At 44.4% G+C, this 21,986-nt stretch overlaps 1 protein-coding gene across 1 annotated transcript in view; it reads right to left on the reverse strand.

The window, feature by feature from the left end:
* SLC44A3 (solute carrier family 44 member 3) overlaps positions 1–21,986 on the reverse strand; it is a 90,212-nt gene that overhangs the window by 30,834 nt on the left and 37,392 nt on the right. The window contains exons 11-12 of the mRNA XM_069737694.1: positions 16,742–16,907; positions 15,949–16,102 (exon numbers count right to left, since the gene is read on the reverse strand). Of these exons, the coding sequence (XP_069593795.1) occupies positions 15,949–16,102; positions 16,742–16,907 (320 nt within the window). The remainder of the gene's footprint in view (positions 1–15,948; positions 16,103–16,741; positions 16,908–21,986) is intronic.

Here is a 21,986-nt window from a genome sequence, read left to right on the forward strand (position 1 = left end):
AAAAGCTCTAGTAGGTGTAATATATAAGTGTCCCACCACTTTTGTACATTTAGTGTATGAACATCACAATTCAAGAGGGCGAATAAGAAAAATAAACCCACTGCTACAACACTGTAGTCAGAGTAATCAGAAACAGCTATCTGGATTTAATTAGCAAGGCACACCCTGTACAGAAAAAGCTGACTATATGGTGTGATGACCCCACAGAACAGCACATGTAATGCAGAGAGCAGTGTAACAATGCTTGCACTTATGAAGTTCAATGAGGCTTCTTAAAAGGAACTTTACAGGGGATCCATGCTGCCCAAACCACAGACAGCATGAATCAGGGACTGGATTTTTACAGCCATCCAGGGTCCGTGTCTCAGCTGACTAATCTGAGGTCCTTTGTGGTTCCTTCCAGCCCAGTTCCCCTATACTGACAGTTCTCTCCTTATGTCTCTCTCTATACACTTGTCACTCAGGAGAATGGGGCAGGAAAAAGCCGCCAGGGACCGGCCTCTTAGACCAGTCATCCGAAACACATGGTCATCGGCCGGATTTCCAAGTAAGTTTTCTTTGAGATGCTGCAGCATTTCAGAGTACAACATACATGGCTGCAATAACTAATATTTGAAGTAATTCTGCCCGTGTTTAAGGGACAATGAATCTGTCAGGCCCCCTGTAACATAGATGCAGGCAATCACTAACGAAGTTAACGACTGGCCGCAGTGCATGGTCAGCATATCGCTAATACAGGAAAGTAGAAAGACTGGCGGGGGAATTAGCTGGTGAGTATGCACTGTACGCTATAACTAACTTCAGCAAATAATATTCCAGGAATATAATGAAAATTAAATATATACACATACATCTATACATTTATTTATACACACACACGTGCTTCTCACTAAATTAGAATATCAAAAAGTTAATTTCAGTTATTCAATACAAAAAGTGAAGCTCCTATATTATATAGAGTCATTACAAGCAGAGTGATCCATTTCAAGTGTTTATTTCTATTAATGTTGATGATTATGGCTTACAGCCAATGAAAACCCAAAAATCATTATCTCTGTAAATTAGAATAATTAACAAAAAACACCTGCAAAGGCTTCCTAAGTGTTTAAAAAGGTCCCTTAGGCTAGGTTTCCACGGTCCGGTATGGCAGTGCTTTGGGCGCAGCAGACACCCGCCCCGTCCAAAGCGCTGCCAGCTTTTTTACATGCGGTGATTCCGCATATGTTCATTGAACACATGCGGAATCACCGCGCCCTACACATAGAACAGTGCTATTTATCTTGTGGAGACGGAGGGTCTCCGCAAGATAAGTAGACATGCTGCGTTATATAAAGATGCGCCGCATGTGCGTAAACGCAGGTTTGCCACCTGCATTTTTGTACGCATAGCGGATATGGGATTTCATAAAATCTCCTCCACTATGCTGTAATATCTGGACGCTGCGGCTGTACTCACTGTCCAATCCGCAGCAAATACTGACCGTGGAAACATACCCTTAGTCTGTTTCACTAGGCTCCACAATCATGAAGAAGCCTGCTGACTTAACAGATGTCCAGAAGCCAGTCATTGACACACGCCACAAGGAGGGTAAGCCACAAAAGGCCATTGCTAAAGAAGCTGGCTATTCCAAGAGTGCTGTATCCAAGCATATTAATGGAAAGTTGAGTGGAAGGAAAAAGTGTGGTAGAAAAAGATGCACAAGCAACTGGGATAACCGCAGTCTTGAAAGGATTGTTAAGAAAAGGCCATTCAAAAATTTGAGGGAGATTCACAAGGAGTGGACTGCTGCTGAAGTCATTACTTCAAGAGCCACCACACACAGACATATCCAGGACATGGGCTACAAGTGTCACATTCCTTGTGTCAAGCCACTCATGACCAATAGACACCACCAGAAGCGTCTTACCTGGGCCAAAGAGAAAAAGAACTGGACTGTTGCTCAGTGGTCCAATGTGTTGTTTTCAGATGAAAGTAAATTTTCCCTTTCGTTTGGAAATCAGGGTCCCAGAGTCTGAAGGAAGAGTGGAGAGGCCACAATCCAAGCTGCTTGAGGTCTAGTGTGAAGTTTCCATCATTGATGGTTTGGGGAGCCATGTCATCTGCTGGCGTAGGTCCACTGAGTTTTATCAAGACCAAAGTCAGCGCAGCCGTCTACCAGGACATTTTAGAGCACTTCATGCTTCCCTCTGCCGACAAGCTTTTTGGAGATGGAAATTTAATTCTCCAGCAGGACTTGGTACCTGTGCACACTACCAAAAGTACCAATATCTGGTTTACAAACAACAGTATCACTGTGCTTGATTGGCCAGCAAACTCGCCTTAACCACATAGAGAATCTATGGGGTATTGTCAAGAGGAAGATGAGAGACACCAGACCCAACAATGCAGATGAGCTGAAGGCTGCTATCAAAGCAACCTGGCTGGGCTTCCATAACACCTCAGCAGTGCTAAAGGCTGATCACCTCCATGCCACGCCGCATTTATGCAGTACATGATGCAAACGGAGCCGCGACCAAGTATTGAGTGCATTTACTGAACATACATTTCAGTAGGCCAACATTATGGATTTTAAAATCATTTTTCAAGCTGGTGTTATAAAGTATTCTAATTTACTGAGATAATGACTTCTGGGTTTTCATTGGCTGTAAGCCATAATCATCAACAAAAATAAACACTTGAAATAGATCACTTTCTAATGACTATATCAGACCTGGGCAAAGTGAGGCCCACATCCGGCCCTCTGGCTGTCTCAGTCCAGCCCGCGTACCGAGACAGCTGTGAGGCTGAAAACCTGAGGTCCGGGGACCGCACCATGCCTGCCCGCACGTCATGTCATCGCGTCAGCTGTGTACTGACGGAGAGTCAGGGCATCGGAGACAGCAACAGAAGCAGGGCGCCTGGGAATGGGATCGAGGTGAGTATGTGGTGGTTTTTTTTCATGTCTATGAGCTTTAAAAAAAAAAAAAAAAAAAAAAAATAGGAATATCTAAGGGCTAGCCTTCTATAAATGTAGACTTAGCTTGGGGAAGCATTCATGCAGGGGTGCATTCGTGCACTTGTATTCGTGTATTTTTATTCAAAGTACTTTTTTTTCTAAGTACTCGGCAGTTATAACATGGCAGTTAGACAGGGCAGGAGACAGGTAAGACAATCTAAATCTATTCCCTATTCACTTGAAACAACACAAATACTCACCATATTTATTTGCATATTCTATATTCTGGCTGCTGCATTCACTCACATTCACCGCCCTTGCATTAACTCTCTACACTCCATCCATATCGGCCCCTCTGTCCTTGCCTCTCCTATGTATAGCACTCATGCTCTGTTCACATTGCTTAGCAGCGCAGATCCATTCAGTCCCACCATCCAACACAAGAGACGCTCTCACAAATCACTTAACCATCTGCTCACTCTTTCGATCCTCCTCCTCCTAGTTGCTGGAGACATCTCTCCAAACCCCGGCCCCCCATGTTATAGCCAGTCAAACCTCCCAATTGCTACACCCAGAAACCCCTCTAACCTTATTAATATTCCCTGCATGCCTTCTGTCTCTTTGAATTGTGCCCTTTGGAATTCTCGCTCTGTGTGTAATAAACTCTCCTTCATCCATGACTTCTTCCTTTCTAATTCTCTTAATCTCCTGGCTCTTACTGAAACCTGGATCCAGCAGTCAGACACCACCGCTGCTGCTGCTCTTTCATATGGTGCACTACACTTTTCTCATACCCCAAGATCGGACAACAGAGCAGGTGGAGGCGTTGGTCTGCTCCTTTCACCAAAATGTACTTTCCAAGTTATCCCCCAAGTACCCTCACTTGTCTTCCCTTCCTTTGAGGTCCATGTGGTCAGACTCTACGTCCCCTTCTCCATGCGAGTGGTGGTGGTGTATCGTCCTCCCGGCCCCTCTCATCAGTTCCTGGATCACTTTGCCACCTGGCTTCCACACTTTCTTTCCTGTGACACCCCCACCCTTATCATGGGTGATTTCAACATCCCTATTGCCTCTCCCCTCTCCCCATCTGCTTCTCACCTTTTGGCTCTAACCTCCTCTTTCGGCCTCTCGCAGCATACTAACTCGCCAACACATGAAGATGGAAACTCCCTTGACTTGGTCTTCTCCCGGCTTTGCTCAGTGGATGATTTCACAAACTCCCCTCTCCCACTCTCTGACCACCACCTTCTTTCATTCTCTATCAAGAACTGCCATCCCGCTCAGGTCACCCCCACTTTCCACACTTATAGAAACATACAGGCCATTAACACCCAGGAACTTATGAAGAACTTGCAGTCCTCATTGGCCCCAATCTCCTCCATCTCATGTCCTGATTCTGCTCTGAAGCATTACAATGAAACCCTGCAAAGTGCCCTGGATGAAGCTGCTCCTCCTATACATAAAACAACTCGGCACAGACGGCAACAACCGTGGCACACGCTGCAAACACGTTTCCTGCAGCGGTGCTCCAGGTGCGCAGAACGTCTGTGGAGAAAATCTAATCTACCCGAAGATTTCATCCATTATAAGTTCATGCTAAAGACATACAATTCTGCCCTTCACCTCTCCAAACAAACCTACTTCAACACCCTCATCACCTCCCTGTCCAATAACCCTAAACGTCTCTTTGACACGTTCCAGTCCCTACTCAACCCAAGAGCGCAGGCCCCAACCACGGATCTCCGTGCTGACAATCTGGCCAATTACTTCAAAGAAAAAATTGACCATATTCGACAGGAAATCATCTCCCAATCTCTTCATACCATGCACTGTCCTCCCTCCCCCACTGCATCTAGTTCACTCTCTGACTTTGAACCAGTTACAGAAGAAGAAGTAAGCAGGCTCCTTGCATCTTCTCGCCCGACCACTTGCACCAGTGACCCCATTCCGTCACATTTCCTCCAGTCCCTTTCCCCGGCTGTCACCTCTCACCTAACAAAAATATTCAACCTTTCCCTCACTTCCGGTATTTTTCCCTCCTCATTTAAGCATGCCATCATACATCCATTACTTAAAAAACCATCCCTCGACCAAAACTGTGCCGCTAATTATAGACCTGTCTCTAATCTTCCCTTCATCTCTAAACTCCTCGAACGCCTGGTCCACTCCCGTCTTACCCGCTATCTCTCAGATAACTCTCTTCTCGACCCTCTTCAATCTGGTTTCCGCTCTTTACACTCTACTGAAACTGCCCTCACTAAAGTCTCTAATGACCTACTAACAGCTAAATCTAATGGTCACTACTCCATGCTAATTCTCTTGGATCTCTCTGCAGCATTTGATACTGTGGATCATCAGCTCCTCCTCACTATGCTCCGCTCCATCGGCCTCAAGGACACCGTTCTCTCCTGGTTCTCCTCCTATCTCTCTGACCGATCCTTCACTGTATGTTTCGCTGGTTCCTCCTCCTCTCACCTTCCCCTTACTGTTGGGGTTCCTCAAGGATCAGTCCTAGGCCCCCTCCTCTTCTCTTTGTATACTGCCCCTATTGGACAAACAATCAGTAGATTTGGCTTCCAGTACCATCTCTATGCTGACGACACCCAACTATACACTTCTTCTCCTGATCTCACGCCTGCCTTATTAGAAAACACCAGTGATTGTCTTACCGCTGTCTCTAGCATCATGTCCTCCCTCTATCTGAAACTAAACCTGTCAAAAACTGAACTCCTCGTGTTTTCTCCCTCTACTAACCTACCTTTGCCTGACATTGCCATCTCCGTTTGCGGTTCCACCATTACTCCAAAGCAACATGCCCGCTGCCTTGGGGTCATCCTTGATTCTGACCTTTCATTCACCCCCCACATCCGATCACTGGCTCGCTCTTCTTACCTGCATCTCAAAAACATTTCTAGAATTCGCCCTTTTCTTACTTTCGACTCTGCAAAAACTCTTACTGTTTCACTTATTCATTCTCGTCTGGACTATTGTAACTCTCTACTAATCGGCCTCCCTCTTACCAAACTCTCCCCGCTCCAATCTGTCCTGAATGCTGCTGCCAGGATCATATTCCTCACCAACCGTTACACCGATGCCTCTACCTTGTGCCAGTCATTACACTGGTTACCCATCCACTCAAGAATCCAGTACAAAACTACTACCCTCATCCACAAAGCACTCCATGGCTCAGCACCACCCTACATCTCCTCTCTGGTCTCAGTCTACCACCCTACCCGTGCCCTCCGCTCCGCTGATGACCTCAGGTTAGCATCCTCAATAATCAGAACCTCCCACTCCCGTCTCCAAGACTTTACACGTGCTGCGCCGATTCTTTGGAATGCACTACCTAGGATAATACGATTAATCCCCAATCCCCACAGTTTTAAGCGTGCCCTAAAAACTCATTTGTTCAGACTGGCCTACCGCCTCAATGCATTAACCTAACGATCCCTGTGTGGCCTATATTAAAAAAAAAAAAAAAAAAATTAATTAACTGGTTCATGCAGCTTTACATGAACACCCAAGCCTTACACTATGGCTGGTCCGAATAACTATAGCAATTGTTACCAGCCACCTCTCGTGTCTCCCCTTTTCCTCATAGTTTGTAAGCTTACGAGCAGGGCCCTCACTCCTCTTGATATCTGTTTTGAACTGTATTTCTGTTATGCTGTAATGTCTATTGTATGTACAAGTCCCCTCTATAATTTGTAAAGCGCTGCGGAATATGTTGGCGCTATATAAATAAAAATTATTATTATTATTATTATTATTATGTCTATGAACATGGGGATTCTATGAGGTGAACATGGGGATTCTATGGGACTGAGCATGGGGATTCTATGGGAGTGAGCATGGGGATTCTATGGGGGTGAACATGGGGATTCTATGGGAGTGAGCATGGGGATTCTATGGGACTGAGCACGGGGATTCTATGGGAGTGAGCACGGGGATTCTATGGGAGTGAGCATGGGGATTCTATGGGGGTGAACATGGGGATTCTATGGGAGTGAGCACGGGGATTCTATGGGAGTGAGCATGGGGATTCTATGGGGGTGAACATGGGGATTCTATGGGAGTGAGCATGGGGATTCTATGGGAGTGAGCATGGGGATTCTATGGGGGTGAACATGGGGATTCTATGGGGGTGACATGCAGCACATTGGGAGGCTATGGGGGTATCATGCTGCACATAGTGAGGCTATGGGGAGGCTATATACCGTCATGCAATATATGGGGAGGCTATGTGGGGCTCAATCAGTATATGGGGAGGCTGTGTGGGTCCTCATTCAGTATGTGGAGAGACTGCAGGACTTATGCTGTATATAAGAAGGCTGTGTGGGGCTCATGCCATATATTGGGAGGCTGTGTGGGGCTCATGCCGCATATGTAGTAGGCTGTGTGAGGCTCATGCCGTATATAAAAGGCTGTGGGGGGTTCAAAGATATTTAGGTAGGGTGTCAGCATACTTAATTGTGCTCAATATTAAGTGATACAATTAATAATAATAAATATTAAGTAGAATTAAATTTCAATATATTAGTTCGGCCCTCCACAACAATCATGGTCTCTCATGTGGCCCCTCGGGAGAATTAATTGCCCACCCCAGCTCTATATCATACGAGCTTCACTTTTTGTATTGAAAAACTGAAAGGGAACCTGTCACCCAAAAAAAAATCGAAGGTGAGCTAAGCCCACCAGCATCAGGGGCTTATCTACAGCGTTCTGTAATGCTGTAGATAAGCCCCCGATGTATCCTAAAAAAAATGAGAAAAAGAAGTTAGATTATACTCACCCAGGGGCGGTCCTGGTACGATGGGCGTCACGGTCCGGTCCGGGGCCTCCCATCTTCTTATGATGACGTCCTCTTCTTGTCTTCACGCTGCGGCTCCGGCGCAGGTGTATTTTGTCTGCCCTGTTGGAAGGCAGAACAAAGTACTGCAGTGCGCAGGCGCCGGGAAAGGTCAGAGAGGCCCAGCGCCTGCGCACTGCAGTACTTTGCTCTGTCCTCAACAGGGCAGACAAAGCACGCCTGCGCCGGAGCCACAGTGTGAAGACAAGAAGAAGACGTCACCGTAAGAAGATGGGAGGCCCCGGACCGTGACACCCATCGGACCGGACCGGGACCGCCCCTGGGTGAGCATAATCTAACCTCTTTTTCTCATCTTTTAGGATACATCGGGGGCTTAGCTCACCTTTGATTTTGGGGGTGACAGGCAGGTTCCCTTTAAATAAATTAACTTTTTGAGATATATATATATATATATATATATATATATATATATATATTTTACAGACACATACATTTTTAATCACTTGACTATGAAGAATGTGACCAGATATTGTTGTTGGGTAACAGACAAGATAGTGTTTTATACCGCAAAGGCCACAGTAACTTAAGCCAAGAAATCACAGGATGAACAAAGAACAATTGTGTTATTACTTTTAGTGTTATAGTTTGCCATGAATAGTTGGGTAACTCCCGGCAAAATTCTACATTTAGGTGTTAAATAGAAAGCAGATGAACTGAAAGTTGTCACTGAGTGTAAACTCCTATCGTGCTAGTTTTACCATTGAGCTTTGAACACGTGTTCAGTTAAAGTCCTGGATACTGAGAACATTCTGCTTTATTACTGCCGTCGGGAACATCTCATGCACCATACATCATCCTATTAAAAACTAAATTAGTTACGTTTCCTCTTCCCCATAATGATATTATAGCTTCATAGCCAGGAATTCCCTACATCTCAGAGGAAACTAAACCTCATGAGCAGAAACTAAAAATAACCGTGGTCGTTTCCTTGCCTGCTGCCAGTCCGCCCTGACATTTATAAGAACGGCCTTTCAATGTGACGGATTGTAAGGAACATGAGATTTATGTATACATCCACCAAGAACGTCTAGGAAATGCGAGGGACAAGCTCTGAATGCAGAATCCAAATCCACAAAACATATAAAAAACAGAGCTCAGAAAAGGCTCCACTGTTCAGTAATGGAAACGATCAGAAACAAAAATAATTGTTTTCTAAAAGACTTTAGAAAAGAGGGAATTGTGATCCAGTTGATCTAAGCAGTTGCTGTAGAGGTTTGCACATAGGGATTTCTATGCATACAGCTCACTGCAAATTCTACAACATTAAGGGCATTTTAGCCGATCATATTATATAAGTAGTAAGGTGAGATTTATTTTCGCAAGGATAATTTGTAGTGGCATAAAAAATATGAATAAGTGCTCTAGTTACCTGCTGTCATTTTAATATCATCCTTATTTTTTTTTCTCCTGAAGATAAAGCAATTTTCTGAATGCTGATCCCCTTACACTCCCTCCCTCACCACTGACTACACACTGCAAGCTGCCAGTGTGTATGGAAAGAAAGCTGCTAACCAATGCTGGGGACGTGGTTGGACCAGGAGACACAAGACACCGAGTCTTCTAGTGATAATCAGCTGATAAACACTAACTTTACTAAAACAGCAACACAGCCCAGTAAGTGACACATTGCTGGAGTCAGGGTCTCTGATCCTACATAGTGCTGTTCTTTGACTACACAGCAAAAAAAAAGTGCTGACAGATTCCCAACAAAAATAAAAGAGGGAAATCCAAGGAATGTCTGAAGTTATGATCTTTGCAAGCCAAAAATGCAGGAGTCGGACAGAGTTTGCTCACATACGCTTGTCTGCATGGCTGCCATGAAAATCCAATACACCAACTGCTGTCATTGCGGATTAGGTTTATTTGCAAAATGTAAAAACGTTCTGCTCTTTGCAATGAAGTTACCAAACAAATCTCTTGCCCCTCTCACACATACCAAAGCTCGCAAAATCAATAGACAGCCCTGGCAAACCAGCCTGACCAAAGAACTGAGGCGAGCTTCCAAGGCTGCTGAGCGGAGATGGAAAAGATCCCACTCCAATGAGCACTTTATCGCATTCAAACAGTCCCTCACTACTTTCAAGACCACACTTGCCACAGCAAAACAAACCTACTTCTCATCTCTCATATCCTCCCCGTCTCACAACCCTAAGCAGTAATTCAACTCCTTCAACGCTCTCCTCCATCCCCCAGCACCTCCTACCACACCACTCATCTCAGCTGAAGACTTTGCCTCATTTTTCAAGCAGAAGATTGAGAACATCAGAGACTGTTTTAGTCGACAACCCCCAGAGCCCTTCTTCCCAACAACCCAGCCCTCCACCTCCAAAACCAACTTCTCCACCATTACAGAAGATCGACTCTCCACTCTACTCTCAAGATCGCATCTCACTTCCTGCCGCCTTCAGCTCAAAAATATTTCACGGATCCATACATTCCTAAACCAAGAATCTGAAAAACCCTAGTCCATGCCCTCATCATCTCCCGCCTCGACTACTGTAACCTCCTGCTCTGTGGCCCCCCTCGAACACTCTCGCACCCATCCAATCTATTCTAAACTCAGCTGCCCGACTAATCCACCTGTCCCCCCGCTATTCCCCAGCCTCTCCCCTCTGTCAATCCCTTCACTGGCTCCCCATTGCCCAGAGACTCCAGTACAAAACCCTAACCATGACATACAAAGCCATCCCCAACCTGTCTCCTCCATACATCTGTGACCTCGTCTCCAGGTACTTACCTACCCGCAACCTCCGATCCTCACAAGATCTCCTACTCTACTCGCCTCTTATCTTCTCTTCCCACAATCGTATACAAGATTTCTCTCGCGCATCACCCCTACTCTGGAACTCTCTACCACAACATATCAGACTCTCGCCTACCACCGAAACCTTCAAAAAGAACCTGAAGACCTACCTCTTCCGACAAGCCTACAACCTGCAGTAACCACCGATCGACCAAACCACTGCACAACCAGCTCTATCCTCACCTACTGTATCCTCACCCATCCCTTGTAGATTGTGAGCCTTCGCGGGCAGGGTCCTCTCTCCTCCTGTACCAGTTGTGACTTGTATTGTTCAAGATTATTGTACCTGTTTTTCATTATGTATACCCCTCCTCACATGTAAAGCGCCATGGAATAAATGGCGCTATAATAATAATAATAACAAGAACGATTTAATTTGAACCCCCTGAACAGGATCCCTAAGAATGAGATCACATAACTCAGGTTTTAATGCAGATGATAAAACAAGGAATGGATTTGAAGGGGGGGGAAAAAAAAAGAAAAAAAAGAAGGAGCAGCTACTGTAACGGTTCAGCAAGCTCCATGTATGATACAGGACTTGGTTGTTCACCGGCTCCCTAAATGCAGATTTTTTTTTTCTTATTTTAAACCCGAAGCAAGAATGTAATACAACACAAAATTCTTTATGGCATCTGCCCCACAGCTATTTTTTTTTGTTGACGTCGCAGCTACACCATTTGACCACTGCAGACAATCATTGGGCTCTCCAGGATGCAAAAGGTAAATGGCACAAGACCAATGAGCCCAGTGACTGCCATCGACTGGTAGAGACAAGAGTAAAGATGGAGCTGGAGCAGCAGGGGATAAGCTGCCGTAGTTAAATAATGATGATTTTTCAGCAAACACAGCCTTGATTTAATTTTTTAATAAAATCAGACAATAGTATTTACATAAATATATTCCTGTCACATGGACCCCCGTGATCAAATCTCGGGGAGGCAATTATTTTTGTTTTCCATGATATCATCATATAACCATTATGACGATAAATACATTTTTACATATCTGTTGTGTGTAGAGGTAGAAAATGGATGTTTTCTCCTTTAATAAAAGCAAATACCTGACCAAGTTACATAAGCCTTTCCCAAAACACTAATTCTAATTAGACTCCCATTATCATTCCTTTTGTGCATGAAGCATTGAACAGATGTAAATTCGTAGCCTGAAGTATTGTGCGCCTTCAATAAACCATGCGGAAAATGTAATTCACTGACAGGCAATGACAAACCGCATCATTATTAATTCTTAATAAATAAATCACCTGAGGCACCATCTTATCTGTGTTCAATGTTATTTTACTGGATGCAACAAGTCGGATCGGCTGCACTGCAGGTTATATAGCAAAGTCTTCACTGCTGACAACTATGGCGCCAGCTGTATGTCACGTAGTCAGTGGTGGCCAAGGTTGGGCGATATCTTTTGCCCAAATTGCATACAACGCTCGCTTTGTATGGGAAGATGTAGCACAATACTGTGAGCATCGGAAATAAAACACTAAGGGATTTCCTTAAATGGCATCTCATAAAACGTAGAAAATGTTGTACTTTATAAAGAGTGGAACCAAGTTCCCCAAAATTATGCCACTGTCCGCTTGATGGCATAACTAGGTAGCCATCGAGCATCCTAAATCTTTAAAGTTGTAATTGTGATGTGAAAGGCTACAGTAAGGCTTAACGCACACATGGGAATGGGTGATACTTCTATAGTGTTTTCCTGCTTGGATTAAAAGGAATCTTATCCGATTCATGCCACCCAAACCACGAGCAGCATGAATCAGAGTCTGGCTGCACAACTGCAGCCGGATTTTATAGATAGATAGATAGATAGATAGATAGATAGATAGATAGATAGATAGATAGATAGATAGATATAGCGTTTCAGAGCAGACGTACCTTAAACATCCGTCCAGAGACGGTACACATCTAGATCTTTATAAGTATATATCTTCTCTGCCCAAACCTGACAGCAATGATGAGGTATGGGTAGTATGTATTACAGTCCTGCTAATTGTTATTGGCACCCATGAAGAGTTTAAGTACATAATGTGGAATATCTCCTCAAAAAAAATTAATCAAGTGAAACAGTTTTTTAGTATAGAGCACGCATGTTAAGTACAAAAGAGCAAATGATAAACAATCATTTAAAACAAAACAATGGGAAGGGAAAAAATATAAAAACCTAAAGCTTGCTGTGCGCTGGTATTAGCATCTTTAACATAAAATTACTATGGAAACACATTTTGACTCGCCAGTGGTAAATCACAAATGAGAATGTGGCACCCCAGGAGTCCAGATGCCACAGTGACAATGCCTCCCTCACAGGGGGTGATGTCATACCTGGAAGCAAGAAGGGATTCCTTAGCAGGTAACACAGCATGCAACACCTTTCCTGACTCCAGACCAGAAGAGGGAGCTCTAACACCGGATTTCAGGAGAGCTTCCCTGATAAGTTCTGGTCTGGAGGTGGGGTTAGTGAGTAAGTCAGAGCTAGTCTTAGGAAGAGAAAGCAAGTGAGGAGAACCTGGGGATAGGAGCTGCGATTGAGCTCACCCCAGGACTGAGCGCCAAGGACCGGACACCGGAGTCCGTGGTCGTTTGGGAACTGCAGGCCCAGCAACCTATTGGGACACCCGAAGGCACAGCCGCATATCAGAGCCCGGAGTCACCACGAGGGAGTGACACCTGGAACAGGCTCAAGCTGCTTGCCATGCGGGTAGTGTTCCATTTGATGAAAGGACAGTAAAAGGGACTTGAATAGAGCATAAAGCATCAGGAACCCAGAGAGCAGCGCAGCAGGGAGGCTTCCAACCCCACCTGGCTAGGGGGATTCCGAATTGCTTCCAGGCTGCCCGGATCTACATTACCCCCTCTTAACTGTGCTCCGAACTGCACCTTTGACCAGGAATTAAGGTAAAGAAAACTGCAGCCCTTGTGTCCTCTACTCCATTTTTTGCACCCTCAGTCCTGCACCCCAAAGTCCACAAAGCCCCTTACAAAACTGTATCAGCAGCACCCTGGGGCCCTGCTCCGCCTGTGGGGAGCAGAACCATCCCAGCTGCGTCACCATTGGTCCCAGCGGACCCCTAAGCAGCGTCGGCGATTTGTAGCCAAATACCACAGGGGGCATCACGAACAATCCCCTACAAACATTCCCTCACCCCTTATATTGCGCGCCCAGGGCCACGGACCGGGTCACCGCTGCCATGACCACCCCTTTAAGAATCGTCAGACCCAGTTCTGAGTGCCCCATGGCCCTAGCGGATGTTGCAAGAATCATCTGTGATTAATTGTTGGTGCCCATGTGACATGAATTAGCCAATGAATGATTACTTCAGTGTTTTAAAAAGCCACATGGTAAAGACAAAGGAGCTGTCTGAGGACATCAGAGCTGCTATTATCGGCACACCCAAGACTTCCAAAGGGTATAAGGCCATCTCCAAAGACCTCGGTATCCCAATTTCAACGACCGTGCGCTATGTTATTAAGAGGTTTGCTAAACATGGAATCTTCAAGATCCTCCCTGGAAGTAGGGAAAAGAAGAAAGTTGGCAAGAGAGGTCTTCAAAGGTTGGGGCAAATGGTGGAAAAAAACACCACATCAAAACATCCAAAGGCCTGAAGGTCAACCTGCTACAATCTAGGGTCATGATTTCATTAATGTGTCAAATGGGGGCCCATCTTACATCCCGAATTCAGCATACCGGGGGGAGGAGGCAACGCTGGTGGAGCGTGGTCACAGGGAGTGTTCAGTGGTCCGGCGATATGACTCCCAGACTGGTGTGGCAGGTTCAGCGGTGTTCTGTGGTGGAGGGGGACTCCACCGGCATTTTGTGAAAACACGGGAGCCCCCCGCACCACAGAGCACCGCCCAATCTGCCGCACCAGCCTGGGAAGGCAGTGTGATCAACACCCTGCAGCGTCGGACCGCATTACACAAGCAGGCCAAGTAGGAAAGATTTTACAAGTCTAATCTATAATCTGCAACTTTCCACACAGAAACAGACCTGTGCTGCAGATTGTTAAAGATTGTCTAGCCTTCTTTCGTAGAGAGCACATGGCTCCTCGGCTTCTTGCTTTCCAGGGGGGCAATGCACTGTGGATGATTGACAGACTAAAAACAGCAGCATGGTTCTTCTGTTGGCCAAACTGTATGCCTGCTGTCACGTATTTCCCATGCTGGTAGCACAGGCAGCTTTGCTTCTGCAGCACTGGAGGAGTGGGAGAGGATGAAGCAGGACGAGTCCCATCAGAGCTACGCTTGCTAGCACTACAGTAAAGGGCCTACAAGTGCTCACTGCTTGCCTAGGAGACCGGCCACCAATGATTGACAGCTGCGATGGCTGGTAATCTAGAGAACAGGCTGTAAACTATACAATTAAAAATCCCTCCATTTTGAGATTGGAGAGGATTTTTGATCAGTTAAATTGCAACAATTCTACTTTTTTTTTTAACAAGCAATTTGCAATTTTACCCATTTAAGAAGTTGATGCAACAGCTTTAAAGGATACCATTTTTTGCGGATTTTTATTGCATAAAAATTCACAAAAAAGCCATGACAAAATCTGAGCTTTGCCAGGCATTCACTCTTCAGTATAGACTGATACCAATAGTGGCATAGCATGCTGGACACACTTCTACCACAAGCTCACGGCTTTATAGCCCTTTATCTAACACATGTAATGACTTCGCACTTACAGGGAACCTGTGATGTAAAATAACACCAATAAACTGCAGATATGGGGTTAATGGAACTCTGGCACCATGCAGCATCCACACTAAGAGCCACGCTACCGGAAGGAAACTTTACTCCCCCTGGCAGGCTTGCTCTTTCAGTTATAGGAGCAGTGCCAGCACGGTTTCAGTCCTGTTTACAGGGAGCAGCGGCTATAACCGCGCCCACTGACAGCATTAGAGCTGGCTGTCAGTCAGTGCTGGGGGCGCGGTTTCATCATCCACTCACTATACACAGAGCGGTGACTGAAATCATTCTGGCACCACCCCCATGACTGAAAGCACAAACCTACTGGGTAGAATAAGATTCATTTCCTCCCGGCAGCGGGGCTCTCTGTGCCAATGCTGCATGGTGTTAGAACGCTATTAACCTGCAGATTAACCACCTTACCTGCAGGTTGATAGCGTTATTTTACAAAACAGGTTCGCTTTAAGCCAGAAGGAATGGCTTCTCATAGTCCAATTCCAATTTATAAGTCATCATCTACTGAAGATGCAAATAAGATCATCATGGACGTACTAGTAACCATGTTTTATTTTACATATAAAAAGACATTAATCTGTTTTGTAGAGTGTTACCACTATAGATTACACGTTGTGTGATGACTTACCAATTTACTCAGTAGCTTAGACAGATACATTAAAATGATTTGTGGGATTTTCACAACCATCAATAATAAAGATCCCATGATGGTAGATCCAAGATGATACCAGAACAGAATAGACATGGAAGACAGGATTGGGTGCTTAACTTTCTTTTTATCTCTAAAAAAAAAAATAAATAAAAAAATAAAATCCATGAAATTAAAATGTATACAATATAAAGAGAACTTGTCACCAGGTGAACAATGACTATTATTTTCCCTTATTTTATTCCCGCTGCTCCTCTCAGTGTTCCTTTATTTTATTTTATTTTTTAAATCCGCCATATGGATCCAGAGATATGTTTTTTGTTTTTTTTTCATTTAGTGCTAAGTTTTATGGTCTTATGGTCACTACTACAGAAAAAAAAAAAAAACCTTCCAGGAGCAAAAATTCAGATTGCACAATAAACAATCTTTATCTATCTAAACGCCTCGAAAAGTGGAATCAATTCATACATCTATATAACTGTTCTGTTGTCAGAATAGCAATGGCTGAGAACAGAACCTGCCCAGTATGAGTTGGAGTCAGCAGCCATACTGTACTCATCCACACACCCCTAGTGACATGCATTGGATGTATTCAGCTATATACCAGCATTTCTCTGCTGTCAGATCACAGTCCATCAAAACCAAATGTATGGATAACAAAAGACAAGCATTTCAGCAATACATTTCTATTTTGCAGGTCTAAATGTGAAGTCGTTCTTTCTAAATATCTTTACCAACTTCATCACAACATAGACTTCCCTTTATACTGTACCTGTGCAAGAACCAGGTAACGGTGGCCCCGGAAATGAGAAATTGTTGGCATGTAAGGAAGAAATCGCTGGTCCATATAAGGCCAAATAAATGGTACCACCACATATAGCGGATGCCACCCAGCGGCGTATATTCTACTTGTCCATCTGACGACACCTGGGCACTGCCTAGAAAGGGAAAACATTTAGAATTAGCAAAAATGTATAAGATTGAGGAAAACAATAGTGACGGTTCAAAGCTCTAAGAAATTGAATTTCCAGTAATGAAGGGGTATTCCACGCTTATACATTTATATCATATCCACAGGATAAATGTATAAGATGGAGGTCCCGACATGCGCCGCCGTCAGTGGAGAAGTGGTCAGAGTTTCCCTTCTATAGTACTGGGATCACTTCTCCACTGCCAGCAACGCTCAATAGATCCTGTTCTGGGGATATATGCGTGTCCCATTTTTGGGAGCCACATCTATTATACATTTCTGGCCTATTCTATAAGTATGCCACAAATGTATACTACTGGAAGCACCTAGGAAGTTCTCAAATTAAGGCCAAATATGTGTTTACCAAATGGTCTTCAAAGCCTAAGGATGAAGAAGTATCTGCAATCCACAAGACGTGAACTTCAACAGGAGCCTTAACTCCGTGCACAGCTTCATTCAGAGAGCAAGAGCCGAGACTCTGCTGTCTACGTCTTGGATTCTAAGTGATAATGTCGCTTCCCTAACCGCACTGTCAGATAACTGACGACAGTCGCCATATGTGGCCGCCAGCTTTCTCCTTTCTGGTGCAGCATTTCTTTCCTGATAATTATGTAATACTTTTCAAAATCGGAAATGAAACTTGAGCCCCCATGCGAGTTATTAAAAGGGAGCACCCTGACAACACCACATATTTTACATTTAATATTATATAGTTTTATCACTGCACATTTTAACGGTAGACTGTCCGTTTGGTTACTGGAAGCATTCTGGTATATTATTACTTTCCACACAACGCTAAATCTTGAGCAATATTATCACGATACATGTGTTTCATCCAAGATCATTTGCATTTATGAATCTTTAATCCTTTAATTGTAGCCGTGTCGTGTGAACTCAGTCTGAATCATTCCCGTGCTTGTGCACATAGGTCAATATTTAGCAAAGAAAGAAGTGTCCATGAGGACCAGCAACAATGGGGTCCACGAGGACTGGGCTCCAGCAACAATGGGAAAAATGTAAAAACTTATCTTTTACTGTGCAATTTAAAACATGGCGAGAAAAAAAAACCAAGATAAAAGATTCATAAGTGTACGCGTTTCATGTTAGCAACACTTATTCATACGTATGAATAAGGGTTGATAACCGAAACGCGTAAGCATATTGGATCTTTAATCTTTTTTGCTTTTTCTCACCATGTTTTTTTTAGCCAAAAATTCTCACCATGTTTTTAATTGCACAGTAAAAGTTAAGTTTTAACATTTTCTCATTTGTGCCGGAGCCCAGTCCTCATGGACCCCGTTGTTGCTGGTCGTCATGGACCCTTCTTTCTTTGCTAAATATTGACCTATGTGCACAAGCACAGGAATGATTCATACTGAGCCCAGTCCTGATGGACCCTTCTTCCATTTCTGACCTGCAACCAGCCTGGTGTCTTTCTCCTTGCACCAAATCCTGACTAGACGAGGTCTACCAGGGTTTCTATATGAATACAAGTGGTTTTCACACGGAATTGTCCTCCCTGGTAGGTGAGCCAATTACTATTTTTTCTCGTTTCCAATGTTCCCTACTGGCGGACTTCCAGTAAACTACAAGAAAACAGCATCACCTCTGATATCCCTACTGGCACCTCTTGAAGGATTGTAAAAACGTTAAAATGTTTTGAACATTTGAATTTCAGGCTACATATCTCACCATCCACCACTGCGTCGAACGTGAGACTACCATCGTTTTACAGACAATCATCTTGGCTATCTCATACATAAATTTGGCTTGTAAATATTTAGCATATGATTAGTTATGCAGATTCTTGTCATGTCACTACATTGTTACAGTTTTGCTCCTAAAAACCTAAATTTTAATTTTTATTATTTTGTTAGTATTTTGTAAATCCACCTTTGGCTTTCAGCGCTGCCTGAATCCTTCTGGGCCTGATCTCCATCAGATTCAAGCATGTGTCGAGCAAAATGATCCCACGTCTCTTCTACATGTTCCCAAGGTTGGTGCCTACTGGGCGACTCACTTGGGTACGTATACAGATTTTTTCTTCAACTCTTCGATTAGGTTGAGGACTGGGGACTATGGGGGCCGATACAGCACCTCTACTTCACTGTCATTTAACCATTTCTTCGCCAATCAATGTATGCTTCGGGTCCTTTTAATATCTATAATACTCGAGTGTATGAAGTAACTCGTCTGGTAGGGTTAATCAGTTTACTGAGATTTTTTATGTAATATATGATCTGGCAAGAGGCCAGAGTTGGAGCGCAGGGGTTTTTGGCGGTTGGTGGGCAGTTGGGAGGATTCAAGGAGAGTCGGGGTGAAAGTGAAGCTGCAGGATCCTTGAAGAAAGTCTGGATAGGGCGGTGCACCTCTGGATATGTTGATGACGACTCTGGGACGCGTTGTTTGGCTTGACATGAGCCAAATCTGTGAAAACAACTTAGTACACAGCATCTTGGGCTAGGGCATGTGAGGCCTTATCGCTAAGGACTTAGGGAAGCCCTGCATTGGAGAGATCGGCATTCCCTAAAAGCTTAAAGAGAGCGTTTCTATCGCTAAGGACTTAGGGAACTCCTGGGTCAGAGAGATGAGCGATCCCAAAGAGCTTCAAGATGGAGTTTGAGTATTAGGGATTCAGCCCAGGAATTGGACTGCGTCGGAAGAGGGAGTGGAAGAGGGAGTATTTGTGTTGGTTTATTATTTTAATTTCAGGAGATCGAGGGCTTCGCTTGGAATGGCAGACTAATAAAGATGGCAAAACTGTGTATATTGTTTTATTTACTTTTTCTGACACTGTGTTTATTTAACCCTTTAACTACTATAGGATTAGTAATGGTAGGTATCTTATTGACGCCTCTCCATTACTAAGCAGAGAGATCACATAGCTGTTTTCAAAGCGGTTTATGATCCATGTAGGGCTGGACAGTTGTTTATCTGTTTACTACATATATTGTGTCCTGTTGTCTCAACTAAGTTAAATTAATTGCTAACGAGAGCGAGAGAGAGAGAGAGAGAGAAAAGTGAGATCTAAGAGCTAGGCTTCTATAAATTTAGACAGTTTGGGGACGCATTCGTGCAGGGGTATTATTCGTGTACAGTTATTCGAAGTACTGGCAGTTAAACATTGGCAGTTAGACAGGGCAGGAGACCGGTAAGACACTTTAATCTTTCTATTCCCCATTCATTTGGAACAGAACAAATATTCACCATATGCATTTGTATAATCTATATCCTGGCTGCTGCATTCACTCACATTCACCCCCTTGCATTAACTCTTTACACTCCATCCATATCAGCCTCTCTGTCCTTGCCTCTCCTATGTATAACACTCACGATCTGTTCACATTGCTTAAGAGCGCAGATCCATTCAGTCCCACCATCCAACACAAGAGACGCTCTCACAAATTACTTAACCATCTGCTCACTCTTTCGATCCTCCTCCTCGTCACTGGAGACATCTCTCCCAACCCCGGCCCCAATGTTATAGCTAGTCAAACCTCCCAACTGCTACACTCAAACCCCTCTAACCTTATTAATGTTCCCTGCATGCCTTCTGCCTCTTTCAATTGTGTCCTTTGGAATTCTCGCTCTGTGTGTAATAAACTCTCCTTCATCCATGACTTCTTCCTTTCTGATTGTCTTAACCTCCTGGCTCTTACTGAAACCTGGATCCAGCAGTCAAACACCACTGCTGCTCTTTCATATGGTGGACTACACTTTTCACTTACCCCAAGATCGGACAACAGAGCAGGTGGAGGAGTTGGTCTGCTCCTTTCACCCAACTGTACCTTCCAAGTTATCCCCCAAGTACCCTCACTTGTCTTCCCTTCCTCTGAAGTCCATGCTGTCAGACTCTATATAGCCTTCTCCATGCGAGTGGTGGTGGTGGTGCATCGTCCTCCCGGCCCCTCTCATCAATTCCTGGATCACTTTGCCACCTGGCTTCCTCAGTTTCTTTCCTGTGACATCCCCACCATCATCATGGGTGATTTCAACATCCCCATTGCTTTTCCCCTCTCCCCATGTGCTTCTCACCTTTTATCTCTAACCTCCTCTTTTGGCCTCTCGCAGCATACTAACTCTCCAACGCATGAAGACAAACTCCCTCGACTTGGTCTTCTCCCGGCTTTGCTCAGTGGACGACTTCACAAACTCCCCTCTCCCGCTCTCTGACCATAACCTTATTTCATTCTCTACCAAGAACTGGCATCCCGCCAAGGTCACCCCCACTTTCCACACGTATAGAAACATACAGGCCATTAACACCCAGAAACTTATGCAGAGCTTGCAGTCCTCATTGGCCCCTATCTCCTCCATCTCATGTCCTGATTCTGCACTGAAGCATTATAATGAAACCCTCAAAAGTGTCCTGGATGAAACTGCACCTCCTATACATAGAAAAACTCGGCACAGACGGTGACAACCATGGCACACGCTGCAAACGTTTCCTACCCGAAGATTTCATCCATTATAAGTTTATGCTTAAAACATAGAACCCTGCCCTTCACCTCTCCAAACAAACCTATTTTAACACACTCATCACCTCGCTGTCCAATAACCCTAAACGTATCTGACACTTTCCATTCCCTACTCAACCCAACAGTACAGGCCCCAACCACGGATCTCCGCGCTGACGATCTGGCCAATTACTTCAAAGAAAATATTTACCACATTTGACAGGAAATTATCTCCCAATCCCTTCATTCCATGCACTGTCCTCCCTCTCCCACTGCATCCAGTTCACTCTCTGACTTTGAACCAGTTACAGAAGAAAAAGTAATCAGGCTCCTTGCATCTTCTCGCCCGACTACTTGCACCAGTGACCCCATTCTGTCACATCTCCTCCAGTCCCTTTCCCCGGCTGTCACCTCTCACCTAACAAAAATATTCAACCTCTCTCTCTTCCGGTATTTTTCCCTCCTCATTTAAGCATGCCATCATACACCCATTACTTAAAAAACCATCCCTCAATCAAAACTGTGTCACTAATTATAGGCAAACTCTAATATTCCCTTCATCTCTAAACTCCTCGAATGCTTGGTCCACT

This window comes from Ranitomeya imitator, chromosome 8 (genome assembly GCF_032444005.1).
Source record: "Ranitomeya imitator isolate aRanImi1 chromosome 8, aRanImi1.pri, whole genome shotgun sequence".
In the NCBI taxonomy this organism is placed as follows: domain Eukaryota; kingdom Metazoa; phylum Chordata; class Amphibia; order Anura; family Dendrobatidae; genus Ranitomeya; species Ranitomeya imitator.